The sequence below is a fragment of the Vicia villosa genome, linkage group LG4 (assembly GCF_029867415.1).
Source record: "Vicia villosa cultivar HV-30 ecotype Madison, WI linkage group LG4, Vvil1.0, whole genome shotgun sequence".
Classification (NCBI taxonomy): domain Eukaryota; kingdom Viridiplantae; phylum Streptophyta; class Magnoliopsida; order Fabales; family Fabaceae; genus Vicia; species Vicia villosa.
The window spans coordinates 307,261-322,830 of NC_081183.1; the positions used below are offsets into that span (position 1 = coordinate 307,261).

The following is a 15,570-nucleotide window of genomic DNA, read 5'->3' on the forward strand; positions in this document are numbered from 1 at the left end:
TAAAATTAAAAATTAAAAATAAAAATATATCAGCAAAAACCCTAACTATGAATCAAAAACCCTAAAAACGTATCATCAGTTGAAGCAGAATGGGGATTTTTGAACCTTACAGAGCCATCGGATGTATCGCCGGCGGCGTCCCCTTCACCGTTCAGAGGCTCGGCACTGAAGCTTTTGTTACTGTCAGTGTTGGAAAGGCTTTTCAGATTTTCAACGTAACAACACTCACCTTTTTTTGTTCCTTTATTTGTTTTTGATATATATATATATATTATGCTTCTCATCATTTGAACTTTCAATTGATTTCTGCAGTGTGCAAAGCTCACTTTGGTTGTAGTTGGTAACACTCTGTTTTTTTTTTTTTTCAAACTTCATTTTTATTTTTGTTTATATTTTAATTTTTTTTCTGAGTTTTTACGCTTAATTGTGCAATAAGGTCCTCAACTTCCTAAGAAGATTGGTGCTCTTGCTTCCTATCGTGATTATACTTTTGCTGCATATGGAAACAACATTGGTGTTTTCAAGAGAGCTCACCAGGTTCTGTGCATTTCGATGTTTTTACGTTTTTGTTTTGTTATTTTGGAGCATTTTATTATTTGGGAATTTTAACATTTGCTACGTTTTCAGGTTGCAACTTGGAGTAGCCATAATGCTAAGGTTAAGTCGCTACTGTTGTTTGGAGAACATATTGTTAGTCTTGATGCTGAGGGCAACATGTTCTTGTGGGCGTTCAAGGGAATCGAGGACAACCTTGCTCCCGTTGGTCATATTGTGTTAGATCCGAATTTTACCCCGACTTGTATTATGCATCCAGATACTTACCTAAATAAGGTGAACATATCTTTTCCAATGTCAGAGATTCATATAGATATTGTATTGGTTAAACTTAAAACAAAGACCACTGTAAACAGGTTCTTATTGGGAGTGAGCAAGGCTCTATGCAGCTTTGGAACATTAGCACAAAGAAGAAAATATTTGAGTTTAAAGGATGGGATTCACCTATTTCTTGTTGTGTCTCGTCCCCTGCTCTAGACGTTGTCGCAGTTGGCTGTGCAGATGGGAAGATCCATGTTCATAACATACGTTATGATGAAGAATTGGTTACGTTTACACATTCTACGCGTGGTTCTGTTACTGCTTTATCTTTCAGCACTGGTAGGACCGAGCAACATTTAAATTTTTTAATTCACTATACTTGCTGCATGTAATAATTTTGTTGTAGATATTATATTTCTTTGCTAATTGTCTGTCTTATGCTACATGAAAATATATTTGTCTTTTATTTATTGAAATTGAAATTAAAAGGATTAATTGGTTTTAAGATTTCCATTAGCTTTTAATGCAGTACATAGGGTGTGCTTGGTTCAAATGATGGGAGGGGTTGGATGGGGAGGGATTCGAAAAGATATTGTGTTTTATTGAGAAGAAGGGAGGAATTTTAATGGAGGGACATTGCTAAGTTGTTTTTTTACATCAATTATGTCATATTCCATGCCAGGATGTTTTAGTCTATCGCTTAAAATTTTGTAAAAACATCTGCTCTCTTCTCTAAATTCTCCTAATGTTGGAGGGATGCCAAAATTAAGTGAAGAAAGATTTTGCTCCCCTCCAACTTTAGGTGATTTTTTTTCTGCATGCTAACTTTCTGCAAATTTGAATGAGGTGCCAATTTAATTATTAAATGTTTTATTTTGAAGGCTCAGAGTCAAATTAACTTTGTTTTGTGTTTTCTATTCGAGAATTTGACAATTATGTCAGTAGTCACACTTTTTGATTTTCTTTCTTCTACCATTAATCATGAGGCTGGCAATTTTCATGTTGGTGAAACTGATCTGTTGACTTCTATCTAAAAGAATATACTAAGAATTAAGAATAAGAATGCATCACACATGACAAAATTAAATTGAAGAACTGTGTCTCTTTATGTTATTCTGTGTTATTTAATGGATTATCTGTTTTAGATGGACAACCCCTTCTGGCTTCTGGAGGTTCATCTGGTGTTATAAGCATTTGGAATTTAGAAAAGAAAAGGCTCCACTCAGTTGTAAGAGAGGCTCATGATGGTGTCATAACTTCACTACATTTTTTTGCTAATGAGCCAGTGCTAATGAGTTCATCGACAGACAACTCTATTAAAGTAAGATTTTTGTTACTATTGATACACATGCTCATATTTTTTTTCTATTTTGATTTTCCCTCCATTAATTGAGCTAAATGTTGCACCTAAACTACTTTTTGTTTTATATAGTTAAGGCAATCCATTTTTGTAAATAATATTTTTTAAAATTTTCATTTGTAGTGCCTGATTTTGCTTGGTGTGGATATATGTTTATAATGTTTTTACTTTTCTATTTTGCCTGAACATGAAAGAATGGCTTTTGTTTTTTCTCAGATGTGGATTTTTGACACAAGTGATGGTGACCCTCGCCTTTTGCGCTTTCGAAGTGGGCATAGTGCTCCTCCCCTCTGCATAAAGTAATAATTATTTTCTGGATCTTAGTTTATGAGGATATTTTTTTTAACTTTGTTGTGTAATGTTAATCATTGTAGAAATCGAAACAACTTCTTCTACGCCATTAACTGTTGTTTTTTATTTTCCATTTGACAACTTTTTTTCAAGTATTTGGATTGAATTAGGGTATGCGTTTTTGATATTGTCATCGTATTACACAATGGTTGTAAATCTCACACTTCCAGTTTGCCATGTCAGGTTTTATGCCAATGGAAGACATATTCTTTCTGCTGGCCAGGATCGAGCCTTTCGCCTTTTCTCTGTTATACAGGTTAGTCATATCATAGTTTATTTACATAACGCCTTCTCTATTCATTGGAAATTTTGTTCTGTTCAGTTTGGTTGTAATCAACTGAAATGTCATTTGTTCAGGATTTTTATAATCGATAGGTTATAGTCATCTAAATGCCTCGTACAATTTAGGCCTTTTTAATGTTTTCTAATGAGAGTATTTGAGTTGGAGTAGCACTTTACACTCAAAGTAGTACTTTAGGTTTATTACTTAAATATTAGTCGACTACTCTGGCAAGAGTGCAGAGTAGTATTCTTTTGTATTTTTGCTGAGTTCTTTAGAAAGTTTAGATGCAATAGGCTAATGCTTATGTGTATTCAGATACCCAGCCTCATATTAAGTGTGCCGTTTTGGAATATTTCTCTGTCTCAAATTATTTGTCACTTTTAATGCCAAATCATTATTTGTTATTATTTTCCAACAATACCTTCATTTATTTAAATAACTTATCTGCCTAACTGCTTCACTATAATGAGAAGGGTGGAGTATTAATTATGTACATTTAGTCTTCTATGGCCTTTGCTCCCTCAAATGCCTTTTGACATGCTTACACATATCCTACTCTTTTTTATTGGCTACATTTAATGGCCTAATCTTGTGTATGTTTGCAGCGTGTAATCATTTTCTACTCAATATCTTTCTCCATATTTATTACTGATGTATTAATGGATTTGAAATTTTAATAGGATCAACAAAGTAGGGAGCTTTCTCAACGCCATGTTTCTAAACGTGCTAAGAAGCTGAGAGTTAAGGTATGACTGGCGATGTTCTCATTCTGAATTTTTTGCTTCCTTACAGATCTTAAGAAGGCATTGATCTGCCTCCCTTGCTATTTCATATTTAAACTTTGAAGGTTTTGTTTTGGTTACACACTCACCTGCATGACCAATCAGAGTAATGTCTGGTTCACTAAAAAACTCTTTACAAGGATGCTATTTCATATTCATGATAGTTGTATGTTGTGCTCAAACTTGGAAGTCACTAAAAATAGAGTTTATAATTATTGTTAATAATCTGGTAATAATGTCTTTTGCTATATGCAGCACGGGTAGGGAGGGATTAAGAAATATATTGTACTCTAATTTGTTTCTTTCTTCATAAATGAAGTATTATGTTTATTGATCACATCTGCCATTTTTCTACTCAACCTGACCTTACTCAATTAAATGATTATGGTGCACTTTGTTATAGCTGCTTAATACCTAGTAATTGTTTCTTTTGTAAACTCAAAATCTGTACATCGTCTCTTACGTGTTTTAATGTACATTATATCTACTTCTCATGTGTGTATATGCCTGTGTACAGGAGGAAGAAATAAAATTGAAGCCTGTCATTGCTTTTGATTGCGGTAAGTAAGTTCTTTCTTGGTATTCATACATGGAGTTTAATCCAATGACTTTAAGTAATTGTTTCTGGGAATTGACTTATCAAAAATATGGCTGGTTAGCATTTGATATGTATATGCTTACAAAGAATTGAATTGGTAAATGATAATTGTATCTGTCTTACATTCTAACTAGTTTGATTAATATTTAGTAATTGAGCACAAATAGGAAATAAACACGGAAAAAGAGAAAACATCATATCAACGCTGCCCAACCCCTCTGCATATTATCTGTTAAGGAAACACCTTTTAAAGGACCATGTGCTTTGCCCCAAATCAGTTGTTAATCCCAAGAAAACTCGTTAAAAATTTGTCTTTATGCATTGGAAACATCTGTATGTATGAAATTTGTCCAGTATTGCATTTGAACCATTTAGGCCTTGGTTTATAAGAGAAAGTTATGTAAGATGTTTCACTTATTTCTTTGTGCAAACTTCAGCTGAAATTAGAGAGCGTGATTGGTGCAATGTGGTTACTTGTCATATGGATACTGCTCAAGCATATGTGTGGAGACTTCAAAATTTTGTTCTTGGAGAGCATATATTAAATCCATGCCCTGAAAATCCAACGCCTGTAAAGGTTAGGAATTCATCTTCACTGAGTTTTTTTTTCTTTCTGATTTCTATCAATTTCTGCTTTCATAGAAGGTATGCATGAAATGGTCTACCTATTTTAGCTGGCCACTCAATTTGTTTCTTCTACTTCCTTTTTATATTGAAAAAACTGTTGGACGTGTGGCTTAAATACTAAATATGCCGCATTTCCCTTTCAGTGTGTCATTTTTTAATAGGCATTTTGAATGAGTTGTAGATGCTAGCTGAATATTGCTTTCATATTGAAACAGGCTTGTGCCATTAGTGCTTGTGGCAATTTTGCCATTTTAGGGACAGCTGGTGGTTGGATTGAAAAGTTTAACCTTCAATCAGGAATTAATAGGGGGGCTTACATTGACATGTCAGAATCAAGAAGTTGTGCTCATGACAGTGAAGTGGTTGGGGTTGCATGTGACTCAACAAATACTGTCATGATTAGTGCAGGATATCACGGAGATATAAAGGTTCATTAACAATCAGAAAATTTTGATTAGCATTGCTATTTATACTAGGAATTCTCATTTATGGGTTGCATTGCAGGTTTGGGATTTCAAAGGACGGAGTCTTAAATCCAGATGGGAGATTGGTTGTTCTGTTGTTAAGATTGTTTACCATCGTTATAATGGTAATCTGAATATTCATTAGTTTTTAAATCCCTGTATCGATCTGCTTGTAAATTTCTAATTCTTTTTTGTTAAATAATAATGTGTGTGAGCTCTGAATAGAAGAAAATAAATTCTTACTTTATAATTTATATGCTTGAGCCTTGAAGTGATTAAAGGGTCATAATGAATTTCAGGTCTCCTGGCTACAGTAGCAGATGATTTAACGATCAGATTGTTTGATGTCGTGGCTCTCAGACTTGTTCGTAAATTTGAAGGTCACACAGATCGTATAACAGATTTATGCTTTAGTGAGGATGGGAAATGGCTTCTCTCGTCCAGTATGGATGGAAGTCTTAGAATTTGGGATGTGATCTTAGCTAGACAGATAGATGCTATACAAGTTGATGTGCCTATCACAGCATTATCTCTGTCCCCAAACATGGATATATTAGCAACTACCCATGTTGATCAAAATGGGGTATACTTGTGGTAAGTTTCCAAATTTTTGTATTCTTTATTCATTGAGTATAATTTTGCAGAAAATATGTATTCTTTTGTGGTTTTTGGCAAATGATCCTGTAAGATGAGGAAACTGATTCCCTCTTGCAAGTGAAAGTCATTTTCTTGAATGAAGACACGAAGGCAACACTGTCTATATAACATTTTCACTATCGAACAGATGCTTATTTTATTAAGTTTCTGAAAGGTGCAAACAATCTTTAATGGGACAAGTGTTTCCGTTGTAATTTATTCGATATTAAATTGCATGTATCTATGGTTCTATAAATTTCAGAATGAAGTTGAGTGCACTAATTTAAAACAATTTCTGATATTGAGAAATTTTATCAGGGTAAGCCAGGCAATGTTCTCTAGTAGTTCAACTATTGATTCATATGCAAGTGGAAAAGAGGTTGTGAGTGTCAAGTTGCCATCTATCTCCTCCGCAGAAGATGCTCAAGCTGAGCATTCTGGTGAGCTGGTGAATGCTTCTCAACCTAAAGATGCTCCGGCGAAATCTCCGGCATTCCAAGCTCAAGATAAGCAAATACCCGATTTGGTTACACTTTCATTGCTGCCCAAGAGCCAGTGGCAAAGCTTGATCAATTTGGACATTATAAAGGTCTTCTACTACCACTCATAATTAATTCTTGATCATACTAAGAATTTCTGTTTGAACCTTATTTTCTTCCTTTTTCTTTATGTTTCTTTTGTTTTCTGTTATGCTCTTGAATGACATTTAGTTTGTTCTGTTTGTTGAACCATGAATTATGAATTCCAGGTTCGCAATAAACCTATTGAGCCTCCCAAAAAACCTGAAAAGGCTCCGTTCTTCCTGCCTTCAGTTCCATTGCTCTCAGGGGAAATATTGTTTGAGCCCGAGAAGGGGTCAGTACAGGAGAATGATGGAGTAAACAATGAAAAGCAAATGAGCAAAACAAAACCAGATACACCATCATCCCGTTTTCTGCATCTTCTTCAATCCACAAAGGATTCAGACAGTTGTAAGAATGCTACTTTTCATTCTTATTTGCATCTCATATGTTAATTACAGTCAATTATATCATGCTTCGAAACTATTTGCATCCTTCAAATTTCATTTTCGAGTGAAAGACATGTTTTTTGTTTTTGTTAAAAGCTGGTGTTTAGTCATTCCAAAATAAATTTGTCTGTCTCTGAGCCTTTGTTTGTTAAAGTGATAAAACTATTTCACTGGGTTGATAAATATGCACTGCATATAACACTTAGAATTTTTTTTTTCTTTTCTGAAAATTGTATTGTTAGGATTTAACATTCTATATTGCAGATGGAGCATTCACGGATTATATCAAAGGATTATCTCCATCAACTCTAGATATGGAACTCCGAATGCTTCAGATCATTGATGATGATGATGATGACAATGATGAGGAAGAAGATGAGAAGAGACCTGAGTTGGTATGGATTGAACAGCTGGTGGATTATTTTATTTTTGAGCTCTCCTCCCGAAACAATTTTGAGTTTCTACAAGCTGTCATCAGGCTATTTTTAAAGGTATGGGACTTCTCTTGTTGGCCACTTTAGTTGTTTATAGAAGCTCAAATGAATGTGATTTTTTTCCTGATTGTATATTTACTATTTTTCTTCATCTTGGCAGATACATGGCGAGACAATTAGAAAACATTCACACTTGCAAGAAAAAGCAAGGAAACTCCTAGATATTCAGAGCATGGTATGGCAGAGGGTAGATAAGTTGTTTCAAAGTACAAGGTGTGTGGTTGCTTTTCTAAGTAACTCCCAAATTCATGCTTGAAGAGTCCTCAACTCTGTAAGTGAAAATTTAGGCAGAAAATGAAAACAGGGTAGAAATATATTTGTTCTCCACTGATGCTTGGATTGATGGAGGAATCTGATGAGCGGAAAGTTGGTTAAAACTGGTGTGTAGGAGGTTTCCTACTTTGATTTATTAAATTTTTATGGGGAAACTAATGGAGGAATTTTGTATCGAGGTAAAAATAGTCTGGTATAATTCATCCTCATATGACGAGGCCAAATTTTGTAACAATTTAATTGCAATTTACATTTCCCGTCAATGCTGTATTCAATATAAATTTTACTGCTCTTTCTGCACGCATTTTGCTTGTGTATCTTTACTGGAAGTTGTGTAGCTGAAATGGTAGAGATTTGTTCAATGCAAGTAAGTGAATTACAAAAACCGAAAGTAAAACATTATAGACATTTGCTTACCCGATTATCATGCAGTTGCTTTGGACTCTTTTTCTGCAGTTGATAATGAATGTTACATTTTTTTTGTAAGCAGAAGATGGTTTGCAAAGCATCAATCTAAGTTTGTGTTAAAATTTGAAAGTGTATTCGTTTTTATATCATTTGAATACATATATAGATTTGTTCCGGGATAAATATTATGATGTATTTGGCACTTAATAATAAAGAAAAATATCAAATTGATATAGTACTTAACTGTGTTTGTTTTCTGGTTTTAAAATTTGTTTTTGAAGTTAATTGACTCTACTTTTTCAAAAAAAAATTGTGGGTAATGTTGAAACAAATGCATAATTTTTTTTCAAATATTCGTTAAATTAGCTTCTAATAGACACTATAATGTATTTAAAAAGTGCAACAAAGAGAACTATTTTGATTTATTTTAAGAGATTCTCAAAGACTACATTGGTATTTTTGGTTAGTTATAGACTACATAGGAATACATCTCTTTTTTACTTTTTATTTTGAATTCATTTGACTTTTCACTCAAACTTCTTATTTTTTAAATTCTTCTCAGTTCTCTCAAAAGCTTTTTGGAGCATTTTTTTTAAGTGTTTGGGTTTTAGAATCTAAACACCTTGAGCTTTTTTCTCTTATTTTTGCATTTTACTTTAGGGAAAAATTCTCTTAATCTAACATGGAAGTTAGAGTAAAATTTTGTATGAATTTGCTCGGTCTTATATATCAATTGTTTGTAACTAGCGGAATTTAAATATGAGATTTTAAGATAAATACACTCTCAAGATGCAAACTTTCACCAATAGTATGCTAGATTGGGATTTAGAGCTTGTGAGTTGTTCTTGTTTGGGACATGTTTAGGGTTGTAAGAATACATGTGATTGCGACGAAAAAGGCTTTGGTCGATTTGTGGAAGCTTGCACTTTCATATCAAGTTAATCCTTTATCAGGAGTTTAACCACTCACTGCTGCATCATGTCAAGCTCAGTAATGTAATTGTTGATCAAGCAATGTTTTTCTGAATAATCACTAGTTATGGTTTAGTGTAGTAATGGGGAATCTCATCAAGGAATTCTTGTAACATGGTCTTCTCATCCTCATAGGATCACAATTTTTGTATCACATATTTCACATCAATTATATTCAAATTTACATTTCACACTATTTGTTTTATTCAACATAAACTTTGCACCTCTTATTGTCCTTTTTATTTGCCTCCTGCTTTATTTTATTTACCGCCACTTGTGTAGCTGAAAGGGTACAGATTAGTTAAATGTAAGACAAGATGAAACTGAATTACAAGTAAAACAATATACACATTTGTTGCTATACCTCATTATTATACAGTTGCTCTCGACTCTTTGTTCAGTACCCGACTTCGATATTCACCAAGAGCCCATATGGGAAAAATGTTTCTGTATGCTGAGTAATTGATAGTACAATTCTTGTTGAAGTTTCCCATTATTTCCTATACAAAACTTCTATCATATCAGATCAAGTACTCCAAATGGAGTTTTTCCTCTCTCATTCTGCATAGCAATAGATGTTCATTGTTACCTGTTGAGGAAACTCCCCGTTTTCCATTTGTGAATTAATCAGAACCTTGGCCGCACGATGCAATGGATCCGGATCTCTCTCAGCCTATACCATAAAATATCGATAATGCTCTTAGTTATAAATAAATCTCAGCATTTAGCTCATATTATATACTTTACTATACCTGGCCTGCTTCAATAAGTGCCAACATAGCCCAAGCAGTGTTCACTACATGAGACTTGTCTCCTTCTAGATTTGTGTATACCTGTTCATTTATTACCTCTTATTACTAAAAACTGAAAACCTATGCTATGTTGATAGAAAGAAAGAACTAAGGTTCATTCATGCTATATAGTATACCTTGTATTGGCATGAGAGATAGCTCTCACCCCACCCACCTGAAACCTTGTGTTGTTTTGAAAGCAAAAACTCACATGCCTTTCTTATGCTTTTGCTATCATTGTACCTCTTACCTGCAGCTATAAGCCCACTTATTCCAAACCATGTCCCATATGTAAAGCATACTCCCCATGATCCATACCTATGAAATTAAACTCACATTATGAAATTAAAATCATGTTGTTGAATAATTAAGTTACTCGACTAGTAAAGCAAACCAAACCATGAGCCATCCGCTAGCTGTATGCTTTCGATGAAGTTTGCGGCCTTAGCTATGCAGGTCTCTATTTCCGCCTTCCTGTGCCACGGATATCGTTGATTGAATAAGGTGAGACTTTGAATCGCTGCTGATGTGCATTCTACATACCTATAATGGAGTCATTTTTTTTGTTTACAAATTCAAGTTATATAGACAGACACAGAATTATTACAAGGAAATGTGGCAATATGAGGTACATACTGATAATCAATGGTGATATCTTCAAATGTTTCTGTTGGATTTATTTTCTGTGACAGAAACCAATTAAGTGTTGAATCATTTAAGTATTGAATATATAATATTCCTCATTTAACTAGACAAACTTTACCTCCATCCATGCATAAGATCTTGTGAGCTCATAGGATGCAAATCCACCATTTCCATTCTGTAACATATTCAATGTGGAAGAGCAAAATGATAAAATAAATCCACTGAAAATTTAGAAATGAAGGTAATTCAATTGCTTAGAATTTTCAATTGCTCGCTCCAAATCCAAACATATACCTGCAGGGATAAAATAAAATAAACTGCATCGCAGAGCTGTTCTGTTTCCACTGCGTTCCCAACAGTTTCAAATGACAAGTTTGATAACAAAATGGCTGCCTGAAAATGACAAGTTTGCTATATATGGTTATCTCAAAACAGTAACAGTAAGTTTAGGTGATTGAAATATAGGTGTGACCTTCAAGCCCTCTGCAGTGCAATCTGATACAGACCAACCATTGTCTTGAGTTGAGAAAGGCCAACCACCTTTCGAAATGTGGCGATACCAGCTATTACTATCACCAGACCTATTCATTCTTACCTTCAAAACCAAAATACAATATCCATGTATTTATCTTAATTACTTTCTTTTCTTCCATAGGATTACGAATTTTTACAGAAAATAGTACAATATTACCTGTGAGAGTTTTAAGAAATTATTAGCTCTCTTAAGCATGGAACCGTATTCATGATCAAGTTTAGTCGCTATGATAGCTTGAACAGATAGAGCAACATCCCAATTCTGAGAACCATTATATCCCTGCATTTTCATTCCATCCTCAGCCAGCCATAGATAATCTTTGATTCTTGAAATGTGATACTTAAATGCCTCAGAATCAGGGTTCTCCAACCAACAACAAATCATGTTTAGTACCTGTATATGTTTTACCTTATTAGTATTTTTCATGACTTGTTGACTTTATAATTAACTAGTAGTGTAAGTACCTTGTTAACAGGACCAAGACAGATATAGTTAGTGTTTTGATCCTCGTAGTGAATATGTTTCATAACATGATTAAGTGCTTTGTTCCTTAGTTTAGAGTAGGGCCAATGCATGAGAAGAGGTTCAGCAAGATTGTCAAGAAAAGGCCATAAAATATTCTGTATGATTGGAGATGGATGATACAAATCTTCTTTAGCACATAGGTATTTAGCATGGTGCCAATCAAGTATATGATAAGGTAACGTATATAGCTCTTTTCTAAGAGATAAAACAATGGCACTGAAAGGTCCCACAAATCGTCTACCGTATAAATAGGACATCGGTAGGTATACAAGTCGAGTGTGACACCACATTTTTCCTGCTAGAGTAATAGCATATGATTAAATAGTATAATATATAGTACAATTAATAATAGGAATGAATAATGAATGAGAAGATTCTTGCCTGGATGGAAAGGAACAAAGTAGGGAAGAAGCCATATTTCTGGAGGGATTGGTTTCACTCCACTCCATTCATATACTCCAAGTACCTATAAATATAATATTGCATTATTATTTTGATTTCATTATAATTTATAAGGTGGATGGTACCATTTGATTAAACAACTACTACTACTACTACTACGCTTACTGAAAGCCATAGTTTTCCCCATGAAGGAATGGAAGTGGCGCCGCCTCGATTAAGAATCCATTTTCTTGCTATTTCGATGGACCCGTCTCCACCGTCGACCTCTTCTCCGAGTAATCTCAATGCTACATAGCTCATAACTGTGCCAAACATTGTGCTGGGACCTTCTATATGCAATCCCCACCCTCCATCTTTGTTCTGGTGGTTAAAGAGATAGCGTCTCATTTCGGTTTGATGTTCTAAGGTTAACACTGCATTAAGGGCACCAGTTACCCATAATCCTATCACCTATATCACATAACTAATTCATTTCAGTAGAAAAACCATGTGCAAAAGAATAATGAGAATGGTATTATTATTATTATTACTACATACCAAAGAAGGCATAAGAAACAACGGACCACCATAGTCACCTGGCCAGAAACCATCCTCAGTTTGCAGCTTTGAGTAACATCTCAATGCTTTTTTCAGTGTCTTTCTTACTATTTCTTCACTTATCACATCTTCTAATTCCACCTTCTTCATTTTCTTCACCTTATTGTTATCTAGTTTCATCTTTAAACCTTTTTCCCTCTCAAACTGTTGCAAAACCAAAGTTATAACCATTCTAATAAGTATTAATATGTGTAATACTAAGTTTTACGCGTGTATGTATACCTGGAGTCTCATTATGAGATCAGAACTGTTTTTATTTACGAAACGATTATCATAAAATAGTTTTTGAGCTTGTTCCACTTGAGCTCGTTCTTGTTCAGCTCCAGCATGTTGATCAAACTCCCAATATTGTCTTCCGGTGTGATTATTCACACTTGTAACAAACTCTTCACCCTCTTTGCTTTCTGAATACTTGAGCTTCCACATCTTGGACTAATTACTTCGAGACGTAAACTTTTCATATATAGTTAAGAAAATTGAGTTATAATATCATGAACAAGGACGCAGGCCAGTAGAATATTCATCATAATACATGATTTAAAAAGTGCATAAATTTTAAGCTAATTGTTTTATAGAAATGATTGACAATGAGACAACATCATTGAAACTGAACCTCTTTCATTTCTAGGTGTTATCTTCTTGTTTGTCTCTTATTATTATTAATAATATTAATGTTTTATTTGTTTTTGTTTAGTTGGCAATTGATTCTTATCTTGAACATGTTTGTTTTGTTTTTCATTAGTTGCAAGAATCCTTGTACGGCATAACATTAACGCTGAAACAAAAAACCAATTTTTAAGCATCTCCTTTAAACAACAAAACACGCGTCAATAAGCGTCCTAATAGCAGCATCTATTTCAGGTTCAAACGCTGTTCCTCGTAGACATGTAAAGACGTTTGTGATTTTCGTTGGACCTCGGATGTATTCTAGCATGGTGTGTGGAATGTGGAGAATTGTCTATTCTTGCACAATGGTATTCGAATATACATGAAACATTTTGCTTCCAATAATTGTAAGAAAAATATGACACCAAACTTGTGAGTGAAGTTATAGTTCAATGCCAACCAACCTCATATGCATTAAAATGTCAGCCAAGTTGAATGCATCCTCATTAAGAAAAATATGACTTTTCTTTCATGTAACTATCCTTAGCAGAGAAAACACGCAACCTTACAACTCCAACTTTAATTCATATTGTTACAACCATATTGTTTGGACTTTAATATTGATATTTAATTTCCACATAATTAAATTTTTTTTAAAGGCAAATATGATAAGTAAATAGAAATAAGAGAGTACAACCACATAATTAATACTGTCACGAGCCATTGAAAGTACATTATGGAAGAAGGTATTACTTTCTCTTTTGTGAATAATAAACCTGCAGGGCCCTTAGACTTGTATTATGTAGATAAATTTGAACTACTCCATTGAAATTAATCCTCCTATTAAAATCAACCGATTCATTGTTTGTTTTTTTACAAACGGATCAGGTGAACTCGTATGTCAGGTTGATTCAATTGTTTAATTTATATATTATAAGTTTATTTCGATTAAATCAAAGGTGAAACGTTAGTGTTTTGCAGGAATGATTTGTAGCTTAAAGTTTTAAGAGAATTATCAATGAAGCTTAGCAAAGTAATTGATTAAATCATGTGAAATTTCATAAATTTGAAGTTGAAGCTCACCACAACGGCTAGTTGGGTGAGTCATTAATACAATGGTTAGTTGGACTTTAGCAGCTTTCAAATTTTACCATTTCCAATCGATTGGCACATTCTTCCAAACGATTAACATAAGCTACATATAGAGGTAAATTTCTCATTTTTCTCAATTGTACATTGCATTAGAAACACAATAGCTCTCTCAATCATCCACCATCACCTCACAAGGCCTTAAAAGAACTAAATCCTCCAAACCTTAAAAAGAACTATACGTATCTAACTACTTGGATGAAGATCTATTCAATATTCTCTCCTTCATGGTAACCTTCAACTTCGTCGGGTTGAAGAAGTCTGTGTTTGAAAAATCTCAATGGAGGTATCCTGAGTTAGTGAGAATGTTCTACACTAATCTCTCCTACAAATATGGCATCATTATCTCCGATGTCAAGAAACATCTTATCACTTTGTCTTTTGAAGAATTTTCTCAAGTGTGCAACCTGTCCTTCATGGAGCAAGATTAAGATGAAATAGTTCTTGAAGGTAAAGAATTTGATTTTGAGACTCATGCCCATTCTTTCCTCATTGATCCATCTTTTGGAATTCCATCTCCCTTCAACGCTGGCCTAATTCGTCCAAATTGTAGATTGGCTCACTACACGATGAACCACGTGTTTTTCCCAAGGAAAGGTAACTATAGCACCCTCCAAAAATCGGACGTCCATGTAGTTTGGTTTTTGGAAAACCAAGTTGTGAAAAACTGGGAAAATGTCGTACTTCACAACATGCTAGATAGCAAGAGTAAAAACATTACCTTACGCTGCGTCGAACTAACAACCAAAATCCTATCCTACACCGACTATGAGTTCGAAAAAGAAGAACCAAATTTTGTGCATACAAAGATAGGAAAACGGTTATAAGAAAAATGGGATTTGATATCCAAGAACGGGAGTTTGTCCCAGCACCACCACGAAGAGCAAGACAACAAAGAAACAATGATTTTGCTTCATTCTCCTCTAACACCCCAGTGTTATCCATGAAGAGCAAAGGAAAATTAATGCAAATATTGACAAGCTCATCAAAAGAGTGGAGAAAAGAAACCTCATCTCACCAATGGTATCAAGGGAGGATTATGATGATGAGATGAACTATCTATTTCTTAATTGCTTATGTTTTTCATTTTGCATTTATTTCCACAAAATTTCCTTATTGTACTTTTAACTTCAATTATTAAAATCAATTTTTTCCCTTCGCAAATGCCTTATTTGCCTATATCTTCATATTTATTTTTTACAAGGCATCTTTACCCTCCTTTAGATTTCAACAAATAGGAAGAAGTAT

General features: G+C 34.0%; 2 protein-coding genes across 2 annotated transcripts; one reads left to right on the forward strand and one right to left on the reverse strand.

Annotated features, from left to right (window-relative positions):
- The first annotated feature begins 52 nt into the window (after positions 1 to 52).
- On the forward strand, positions 53 to 8,110 carry LOC131594259 (U3 small nucleolar RNA-associated protein 21 homolog). The gene is made up of 18 exons (XM_058866340.1): positions 53 to 215; positions 313 to 340; positions 437 to 537; positions 628 to 831; positions 912 to 1,155; positions 1,962 to 2,137; positions 2,393 to 2,475; positions 2,711 to 2,783; positions 3,491 to 3,556; positions 4,110 to 4,152; positions 4,628 to 4,767; positions 5,033 to 5,245; positions 5,322 to 5,406; positions 5,581 to 5,875; positions 6,236 to 6,506; positions 6,666 to 6,888; positions 7,191 to 7,417; positions 7,521 to 8,110. The coding sequence occupies exons 1-18, from the start codon at positions 90 to 92 to the stop codon at positions 7,674 to 7,676; spliced, it is 2,754 nt and encodes a 917-aa protein (XP_058722323.1). The 5' UTR covers positions 53 to 89; the 3' UTR covers positions 7,677 to 8,110.
- A 737-nt stretch (positions 8,111 to 8,847) lies between these two features.
- On the reverse strand, positions 8,848 to 13,560 carry LOC131594261 (cycloartenol synthase 2-like). Its single transcript, XM_058866342.1, has 16 exons — positions 12,790 to 13,560; positions 12,508 to 12,711; positions 12,136 to 12,420; positions 11,950 to 12,034; positions 11,508 to 11,863; positions 11,200 to 11,436; positions 10,981 to 11,103; positions 10,803 to 10,901; positions 10,627 to 10,683; positions 10,500 to 10,546; positions 10,263 to 10,406; positions 10,001 to 10,181; positions 9,825 to 9,905; positions 9,662 to 9,745; positions 9,437 to 9,572; positions 8,848 to 9,354 (listed from the first exon to the last, which is right to left on the reverse strand). The coding sequence occupies exons 1-15, from the start codon at positions 12,991 to 12,993 to the stop codon at positions 9,444 to 9,446; spliced, it is 2,316 nt and encodes a 771-aa protein (XP_058722325.1). The 5' UTR covers positions 12,994 to 13,560; the 3' UTR covers positions 8,848 to 9,354; positions 9,437 to 9,443.
- Between the last annotated feature and the right edge of the window lie 2,010 nt (positions 13,561 to 15,570).